This window comes from Leucoraja erinacea, unplaced genomic scaffold (genome assembly GCF_028641065.1).
Source record: "Leucoraja erinacea ecotype New England unplaced genomic scaffold, Leri_hhj_1 Leri_620S, whole genome shotgun sequence".
NCBI classification, from domain to species: Eukaryota; Metazoa; Chordata; class Chondrichthyes; order Rajiformes; family Rajidae; genus Leucoraja; species Leucoraja erinaceus.
In genome coordinates, this window is record NW_026576532.1 from 491 (window position 1) to 11,009 (window position 10,519).

At 42.6% G+C, this 10,519-nt stretch overlaps 1 protein-coding gene across 1 annotated transcript; it reads right to left on the reverse strand.

Moving 5' to 3' along the window:
* Positions 1-1,335: 1,335 nt before the first annotated feature.
* LOC129694321 (probable G-protein coupled receptor 139) lies at positions 1,336-2,166 on the reverse strand. The gene has a single exon (XM_055631023.1). It carries the CDS (start codon positions 2,164-2,166, stop codon positions 1,336-1,338), a length of 831 nt encoding a protein of 276 aa, XP_055486998.1.
* Positions 2,167-10,519: the final 8,353 nt, after the last annotated feature.

Consider the following 10,519-nt stretch of genomic DNA (forward strand, 5'->3'; position numbering starts at 1 on the left):
AAACATTCTGGAAATAATCCGCAGTGAAAGACAGAAAGTAAGTCAACATTTTAGCCCTGAATCCCTTCACCGTAATCTGACCCCTAAAGAACGAAAGCCAGATCTGTGAATCAAATCTGGTGTGTGCACTTCCTGCAGTTCCAGTGTGGTTAAATGTGCCCAGTTGTCAACGGCAGTAATGTCAAGATTTCGCCAGCTGGTGATTTCGCCACTTGGATCTTATAGAAACATGTAAAATTATAAAAGGACTGGACAAGCTAGATGTAGGAAAAATGTTCCCAATGTTGAGCGAGTCCAGAACCAGGGTCCACACTTAGAATAAAGGGGAAGCCATTTAAGACTGAGGTGAGAAAACACTTTGTCACCCAGAGAATTGTGAATTTGTGGAATTCCCTGTCACAGAGGGCAATGGAGGCCAAATCACTGGATGGATTTAAGAGAGAGTTAGATAGAGCTCTAGGGGCTAGTGGAGTCAAGGAATATGGGGAGAAGGCAGGCACGAGTTATTGATTGGGGTCGATCAGGCACGATCACAATGAATGGCGGTGCTGGCTCGAAGGGCCGAATGGCCTCCTCCTGCACCTATTTTCTATGCTTCCAGATTTCTATGTTTGGTGGCCATCGAGTCTCCAAAAAGCGGGTATGAATGCCACCGTCTGCAACACAGACCGATATTGATAAAATTGTAAATGGAAGTTCGCGTCTCAGTTCCACTTATGCTTCGATGACACTAATTCATCGCAAAACGAAGCACTTTTCTCTGTAGTTATTATAGAGGACAAATCAAGGGTCGTTTTACATCCACCGACAATAAAACAGTAAATGTGTTGGAAAAAAACGGCCGATGCCGGTTTAACTCGATGATCGACACAAAATGCTGTAAAACTCTGCGGGGCAGACAGCATCTCTGGAGAGAAGGAATTGGCGACGCGTCGGGTCGAGATCCTTCTTCAGACATAAACAAACAATAAACTTCTGACTTGCAGCAGCATTACTGCCGTATACACAAATTAAATAGATCATTTGTATTAAAGAAGAAATCAATAAATTGCTAAGCACAATAATAGTACAATAACTTTGTTTTAATAGTCTTCAGTGTAATCAAAGCTGCTCCCGGGTCTTAGTCGACGTCACCGCGCAAGTGTATATGTAATGTTTGATTATGAATCCAATTTTCGTCAAAAGGGAGGGATGGACTGAGTTGATAAGACTAATGGGACCAAGTATACATAATACAGACCTAACATTACAAAACACCCCGAGGGAGAGAAAAACAGTGAACAATGTCGGCTCGTCGTCAGTGTGCAGTAGAGAAAATGACTGTGGGCATTTTCGTTATTTAACGCATCGCGCAAGTACAGAGAAGGGTCGTGCAGCCGCTTTCCGTACTTCCTCTCTGAACTTAGTTTGAGTCACGGCATAAATGCCGGTGTTGGTGCAGCAGCTGAGAAGCTGCAGCATGAATCCAATCTGCTCCACAAAAATGTTGACGTCCGCAGACTTGTAGCCCAGCAACACCACTCGTTTGCAGAGAGCGTACACGACGTACAATGACCACAGGGCTATAAAATTGCCGGAAATGACGAGGAGCAAAATGATGGATTTCCTTCGGCTCTCCATCTCCGGGTCCCTGGGACGCTGACCACAGTCCACATTATTTTGACCCCGGAGTCTCCTGCGGGCTCTGCTCGCAGCCACGATGTGCCGAACGGTTAAACAGTTGAGCAACAGGATAATGGCGAATGGGACTGCCGGCGTGAATATATAATGAATAAGCTCAATTGCTGCCCAGACCTCTGAGGAATAAAACTTTTGCTCCACAGCGCAAAACCAAGGATGGGTCATCAGCAAATATCGACCAGTCAACATAAAGTACCAGAAAATGTTCTTCACACAGCTCAGCACAGTAACCGTCCCGAGAACAATCGCCGCCGTTCTCTCGGTGCAATAGTTGCCTTTGAGCTTCTGGCAACAAATGGCGACGAAGCGGTCGAAGGTGAAAGTGACGGTAAACCAAACAGAACAGTCTGTGGCGGCGAAGAGCAGGACGGCGTGGATGTTGCAGATGGGGATCGACTGAACGTAGAGGAAATGCTCCCAATAGACAATGGGGATGTGTCTCAGTATCAGGTCCAGGATGGCAATCAGCAGATCCGCTGCCGCCATAGCCACAAGGTAGCGGGTTACGCACGTTGATAGGCCACACCTTCCTCGGGAGAGAATCGCAATCGTCATCAAGTTAACTGTAGAAAATGCGTAATGAATTGGAAAACATTACATAACGTGTGCAAGTTTATGAACACATGACACTGTGCCAATGGGCATTTGCCGGGCTGTATACTGTGCCAAACTGGGCAGCCATACCTCTGCTTCGTAAAAATAACTGATGTTATGATATATAGTAAATAACCACGTTTGCTCATGAGATTCAGTTTCGTATAAACTGGGGACAATTTATATCCGGCTTTCGTTTATGCGATTCATTGCCCCCCCCCCCCCCCCCCCCCCCCCCCCCCCCCCCCCCCCCCCCCCTGGTCGCGCTGTGGGTATTCTGGGTACGTTTGACCATTGCAGTTGTATACATTTGGGTAAAATAATATAACTGCATGAGGAAGTTGCGTAACGTCGTTCATTTTATCTGATTGCAGAAATATAGTTTGAAATAAATTCTATTAACACAAAGATGTATTTCGATATTCGACGTTATCAGTTTAACTCAGTTTAGAAATACAACGTGGAAACAGGCCCTTCAGCCCATCGAGTCCGCACAGACCAGCGATTCCCGCAAATTAACATTATTCTACACACTCGGGACAATTCACTTCTATGCCAAGCCAATTAACCTACAAACACGAACGTCTTTGTAATGTGGGAGGAAACCGACGATCTCGGAGAAAAGCCACGCAGGTCACGAGGAGAGCGTACAAACACCTTAGAGCCAGCACCCGTGGTCGTGATCGAACCCGGGTCTCTGACGCTGTGATCAACTCTACCGCTGCGCCACTATGCCCCCCGCCCCCTCATTAAAGGTCGATTCTATCTCTCACCCTTAATGTAAACCCGCTGCATCAGTGGACATGAAGTTAAAGCAACAACTTCTATTCAAAAACACTTCCAGGTCCAAATTTACCATTATTTGGCAAGTTCAGTAGGTTCTCCACTCGACACAAATGCATTATGGAGGGGCATAGGTTACAGAAGTGAAAAAGTTATTTTTACACCAGCACAATATAACTCGAATAAACCGTCCGCTATTCTATGCCTCCTGCCCGATTCGCCATGCGACAGGATCGGTCCTGATCTGCGAGCATGGGTCAACTTTAGTTTAGTTTATTATTGTCACACTACCGGGGTATGGCGAAAAGCGTCTTTGATGCGTGCTATCTAGTTAGGGTACTAAGACATCTAGACTGCAAATCTTCAACCAATATATTTATACAATAAGTATTTGTTTAATAATGAAGCAGTATTAAACCAGAAATCGACAAACTGAAAAGCACAAGATAATTATATCAGAGAGATACGCGTAAAAGCAAAATGTTGCTGGAACATAAGCCACACTACACACAGTTTTCGTTTAGTTAGGAGCTACAGCAAGAATGGGCATTTCGGCCCACCGATTCAGCGCCGACCAGCGATCCCCGCACACTAACGCAATCATACACACACTAGGGCCAACCGTAACCCTAACCCTAACCCTAACCCTAACACTTACCCTAACCCTAACCATAACCCTAACCGTAAACCTAACCCTAGCACTTACACTAACTCTATCCCTAACCCTAACCCTAACCCTAATGCCAAGCCGATTAACCTAGACATCATTATGTCTTTGGAGTGTGGACGGAAACCGGAGATCAAGGAGAAATCCCGCGGAGGTCACGGGGAGAACGTACAAACTCCGTGCAGACAGCGCCCGTATTCAGGACCGAACCCGGATCTCTGGCGCTGTAAGTCAGCAACTGTATCCCGGCGCCACTGTGCCGCCCCTGGAGGCAATCCCGCTCATAGATGCTTACCAGGAACGCTAACAACTGCGAGCAGGGGATAGTAAACACGTTGAATTGTCCGAAAAGCTTCTTTAGTCCTCACCACTTCCAGCCAGTGTGATGTGATCTTGGCTGATTCTATGACTGCCATGTCTATAGCGGTTGTTGAAGGTACATCTGTGGCCGTGTGAAGTGCGCCCCTTATTTGTACACGCGGGAAATCCACGAGGGACAACCTTTTGGCGTCATTTTAATTCGAATTAGCCATAGCTGCTGAACAAACAAAATGCTAATCACTATGTGTAGGAAAGAACTGCAGATGCTGGTTTAAATCGGAGATAGACACGAAATGCTGGAGTAACTCCGCAGAACAGGCAGCATCTCTGGTGAGAAGGGATGGGTGACGTTTCTTCTTGAAGAATGACAGATGGTGATGAGCCAGCATACAGAAGTGAGATCAATCGATTGACCAAATGGTGCCAACACAACAACCTGGCTCTCAATATCAGTAAGCCCAATGAACAGATTGTGGACTTTGGAAGAGCAAGGATCTCAAGAAGAAGGATCTAGACCGAAACGTCACCCACTTCTTCTCTCCAGAGATGCTGCCTGTCCCGCTGAGTTACTCCAGAATTTTATGTCTAATTGCAAATCACAGTCGGATCAGGACACTCTCATGATGTAATTTCCGTTGGCCTTGTTCCAACGAAACTAAAAGTGTGGGCGAAAGAATGAGAACTTGTGCATGGACACAACATAGAAACATAGTTAGGGCGGTCTCGGTGGCGCAGCGGTAGAGTTACTGCCTTACAGCCTTACAGCGAATGCAGCGCCAGAGACCCGGGTTCGAAACCGACTACGGGCGCTGACTTTAGGGAGTGTGTACGTTCTACCCGTGACCTGTGTTTTCTCCTATATCTTCGGTTTCCTCCCACACTCCAAACACGTACTTGTCTAATTGGCTTGGTAAATGTAAAACATTGCCCGAGTGGGTATAGGATAGTGTTAATGTGCGAGGATCGCTGGTCGGCGCAGACCCGGAGGGCCACATGGCCTGTTTCCATGCTGTATCTCTAAACCAAATTAAACTATACTAAACTAGTATAGATGAGAACACGGATATCTTAGCAAGGTCAGAACCTGCTCTCACTTCAAAGCTGGAGTGACTCACCGGGTTAGACAGCATATGTGGACAAATGGAATTGGTGACATTTCGGGTCGACATTGTCCACTTCCGGACCACGATATTCTCCGCCGTAAATGATGACGGATTAATTTAATACGATCTATCTCGTATGTTCCACACCTTTATACTTGAGCTGTGTTCCAATACAAAGGCCTCTGAAATGCTAGTGTTTTTTCTGCCTTCACGACCAACCTGGTGACACTCTGTTTAAAAATGCCATCCCCCTTAGACATTGCTCCTTTCATTTTAAAGCTGTTTAGTTTAGTTTAGTTTAGATTCGTTTCGTTTAGTTTAGAAAAGCGCTGAAACAGGCTATCCGTCCCACCGAGGCCGCGCCGGCCAGCGATTCTCATACATTAACACGATCCTGCACACACAAGGGACAGTAAAAACACATAGGTCATGCTGTTGTTTATAGACTACAGCTCGGCGTTCAATACCATCATCCCTTCCAAGCTGTTTACCAAGCTCACGAAACTGGATCTCCGCACATCCCTCTGTAATTGGATCCACGGCTTCCTCCTCAACAGACTTCGAAAAGGCAGCAACACTTCTTCCTTAATAACAATCAGTAGAGCAGCACCACAAGGTTGTGTGCTCAGCCCCTTGCTCTACTCACTTTATACCCAAGACTGTATAGCCGGACACAGTGCGAAGTCCATCTTCAAGTTCTTCGATGAGACCACCGTTGTTGGACGAATTGCAGATGGTGATGAGTCTATAGAAGTGAGATCGATCGATTGTCCAAATGGTGCCAGCACAACAACCTGGCTCTCAATATCAGTCAGACCAATGATCTGATTGTGGACTTTGCAAGAGGAAGGACGAGGTCCCACAATCCTGTTTATATCAATAGGACGTTGGTGGAGAGAGTCGAAAACATCAAATTTCGGGGCGTAAACATTTCCGAAGACCTTTCCTGGACCCAGGACACTGATGTAGTTATGAAGAAAGTATCTCAGCGCCTCTGCTTCCTGAGGAGCTCACGGAGATTTGGCAAGCAGAGAGGATTCCCTTGAACTTCTGCAGGTGCACAGTAGAGAACATATTGACTAGTTGCATCACGGCCTGCCTCGGCAACTTGAATGCCCAAGAGCGAGAAAGACTGCAAAAAGTTGAGAAAACTGCCCAGTCTGTAACCTCCCCACCATTGAAGGGATTTACCGAATTATCTGCCTCAGAAGGCAGTGGAGGCCGATTCACTTGATGCTTTCAAAATAGAGTTGGATACTCTTAGGGCTAGAGGAATCATATAACCATATAACCATATACCAATCACACAGCACGGAAACAGGCCATCTCGACCCTTCTAGTCCGTGCCGAACACTTATTCTCCCCTAGTCCCATATACCTGCGATCAGACCATAACCCTCCATTCCTTTCCCGTCCATATAACTATCCAATTTATTTTTAAATGATAAAAACAACCTGCATCCACCACCTTCACTGGAAGCTCATTCCACACAGCCACCACTCTCTGAGTAAAGAAGTTCACCCTCATGTTACCCCTAAACTTCCGTCCCTTAATTCTCAAGTCTTGTCCCCTTGTTTCAACCTTCACTACTCTCAGTGGGAAAAGCTTATCCACGTCAACTCTGTCTATCGCTCTCATCATTTTAAAGACCTCTATCAAGTCCCCCCTTAACCTTCTGCGCTCCAAAGAATAAAGCCCTAACTTGTTCAACCTTTCTCTGAATCAAGGGATATGGGGAGAAGGCAGGAACGGAGTACGGATTGTGGATGATCATCCATTATAATATTGAATGGCGGTGTTGGCTCGAAGGGCCGAATGGCACCGGCACCAATTTTCTCTATGCAGCCTGCTTGAAATGGTATGAGACTGCATTTGAATTTGGTGGTCATGTACACTGCTTGAAATGGTATGAGACTGCATTTGAATTTGGTCGCCTTGTACACTGCTTGAAATGGTATGAGACTGCATTTGAATTTGGTGGCCTTGCACACTGCTTGAAATGATACGAGTGCATTTGAATTTGGTGGCGTTGCAGCCTGCTTGAAATGGTATGAGACTGCATTTGAATTAGGGGGCCTTGCAGCCTGCTTGGTTTGAGACCGCATTTGAATTTGGTGCCCTTTCAACTCGCTTGAAATGGTACGAGACTGCTTTTGATTATGGTGGCCCTTGCACCCTGCTTGGAATGGTATGAGAATACGTTTGAATTTGGTAGCCTTGCAGCCTGCTTGAAATTGTATGAGTTCGCTTGAATTTGGTGGTCTTGCAGCCTGCTTTTTTATTTATTTATTTTTTATTTTATTAGAAGTACAGTCATATGGCACCAAATTGCCTAATATATATTTTCATAATACATTTTATGTACAACTTCTTTTTTTTTTGTTACATTGAAAAAAGATTAGAATAAGAAAAATAAGTTAGACAGTAAAGGATAGAAAGATGTGAAATATATAGTGTGTGAAGAAAGAAAACGAGTAAATGAAGAAAGTTGAGAAAGAGAAAATAGAGAAAAGAAAAGAAAAGAAAAGAAAAGAAAAGAAAAGAAAAGAAAAGAAAAGAAAAGAAAAGAAAAGGAGATCATTATTTATAATCTTGACCAACCCTCGTCCAGTCCTGAAACAGTTATTTTACAATTGTGTTGCACCATATGATTCCAAAAAAACGACGAATGGAAAACCGGTTATGAATTGGTCTGATTTATCCATTGGGAGGAATCGCATTTCCTCAAGATGAGCGGTGTCCAACATACTTGCAATCCACATTTTAAGCGTTGGTATTGATATACCCTTCCAAAATTTAAGTATTAATTTTTTTGCTATTATTAAACCATAGTTAAGGAATAGATTTTGAGATGTGTTCAATCTATTCCCATCTTCCATTACACCAAATATAATAATTTCAGTATTAGGTTCCATTCTTGTCTTGAATAATTTTGTAAATATTTCAAAAATATCATTCCAAAATCTATAAAGGTTTATGCAGGAAACTAAGGAGTGTGTTATAGTTGCCTTTTGGGCTAGACATTTATCACAAGTGGCGGATATATTTGGGTAACATTTGTTCAATCTTGTTTTTGAATAATATAATCTATGTACAATTTTAAATTGAATTAGATTATGTCTTACATTAATTGAACATTTGTGAATATATATCAAGTATTTTTCCCATGTAACCTTCGTGATTTTTATCATTAGTTCCCGTTCCCACTCTTCTCTAAGTACCTCTGTCGATGGTGGGTCTATATTTAGAATACTATTATATAAATATGATATTAATTTTTGTGAGTCAGCTTCAATATTCATTGCTTCTTCCAATACTTCAGAGGTTATTTTTTGATATCCTTGTATATATTTTTTCAAATCGCAAATCTGAAGATATTTAAAATATTGGTTGTTTTTCAATTTAAATTTTAATTGTAATTGTTGGAATGATAGTAGGTTTCCCATCTCGTACATATCCCCGATCCTTCTAATTCCGAGACTTTCCCATTGGTTATATGTCTTATCAATAAGAGATGGTTTAAATAAAGGGTTATTCGCGATTGGCATTAACAGTGATAGATTTCTTAATTTTAAAGATAATTTTATTTGTTTCCAAATTCCTATTGTACCATATATAATTGGGTTCTTCTTATATATTGTGTTATTCAATTTTTGGGGGGAGAAGAGGATCGTTCCTATATTACAAGGATGGCAATCCTCCGTCCCCATTTTCATCCATTCTGTCTGTTGGGTAGCACTATCCAACCAATAAATCATATTCTTAATATGCACTGCCCAGTAATAATACATAAAATTCGGAAGTGAAAGTCCCACGACCTCTTTTGGTTTACATAAGTGTTTTTTTGTGATTCTATGTGATCTATAGTCCCAAATATAATTAGTAATATAGTAATATAGTAGTCTAATTTTTTTTAAATATTTTGGTATATATACCGGTATAGACTGAAATAGGTATAGTAATTGTGGTAGGAAGATCATTTTTATTGCATTTATTCTACCTAATAATGATAAGGGAAGGGTTTTCCAAAATGTAATCAGCGTATTAAGTTTATTTAATAAAGGTATGAAATTAGCGTTGAATAATGCTTTATATTTTCTAGTAATCTGAATACCCAAATATTTATTTTTTTCTGTTGCGATTTTAAAGGGGAATTTCAATAAGTGTGTAGGTTCTTGAGGTTTTAATGTCATTATTTCACTTTTATTCCAGTTTATTCCATATCCAGAAAAACACCCAAATTCCACTATTAAGTTTAATAAATTTGGTATGCTCGTTTGTGACTTTGTAATATATAAACGTATATAATCTGCATATAATGAGATTTTACTTCGGAGTCACGTGAGTGATTCCGTGAAGAACCCGTTCAGCACGCATGCGCGTCATTACGTCCAGCAGAGCAATAGCGGCACAGCGGGAGTCGGGCTCTCTGTCTATCTGTCTGTCTGTCTGTCTGTCTGTCTATCTATCTATCCGTCTCTCTCTCTCTCTGTTCTCTCTCTGTCTCGTCCTCTGTTCTCTTCCCTCCTCTCCAGATGCCTCTCTCTGATATGATGCTCCTATCTCTCTGTCTGCGACACTCTGTCCACCCTTTGTTTTACACCCTCCCATATATGTTCTCCTGTCTGCCTTTCCCTTACACCCTCCAAGATATGTTCTATGACCATCTTACAGCGTTTACGTTCCTTATATCATGCCAAAATAGTTGTCCCGTTGCCGACCCTCTTGAAATTCACATAACTCCTCTCGCTAATATCACTCAATAATGTAAATGTGTGGGAGGGAACTGCAGATGCTTGTTTACGCCGAAGATAGATACAAATAATGCAATCCCCGCTTTGGACACAAATTGTGTTATTCGGGATACATGCTCAGCCAATTCCGGTAAAACATACGTTATAGGTGAAATATTTAACGCCTGACATGTCTCTGGTATCAGTCTGAAGAAGGCCGCCGACCAGAAACTTCAGTGTGAAGAAGTGTCTCGACCTGAAACGTCACCCATTCTTTCTCTCCAGAGATCCTGCCTGTCCCACTGAGTTGCTCCAGCATGTTGTATCTATCTTTGGTATCGTAGATAGCTACAATAACATAGAACAAAACATTCTGGAAATAATCCGCAGTGAAAGACAGAAAGTAAGTTAACATTTTAGCCCTGAATCCCTTCACCGTAATCTGAACCTAAAGAACGAAAGCCAGATCTGTGAATCAAATCTGGTGTATGCGCTTCCTGCAGTTCCAGTGTGGTTAAATGTGCTCAGTTGTCAACGGCAGTAATGTCAAGATTTCGCCACCTGGTGATTTCGCCACTTGGATCTTATAGAAACATGTAAAATTATAAAAGGACTGGACAAGCTAGATGTAGGAAAA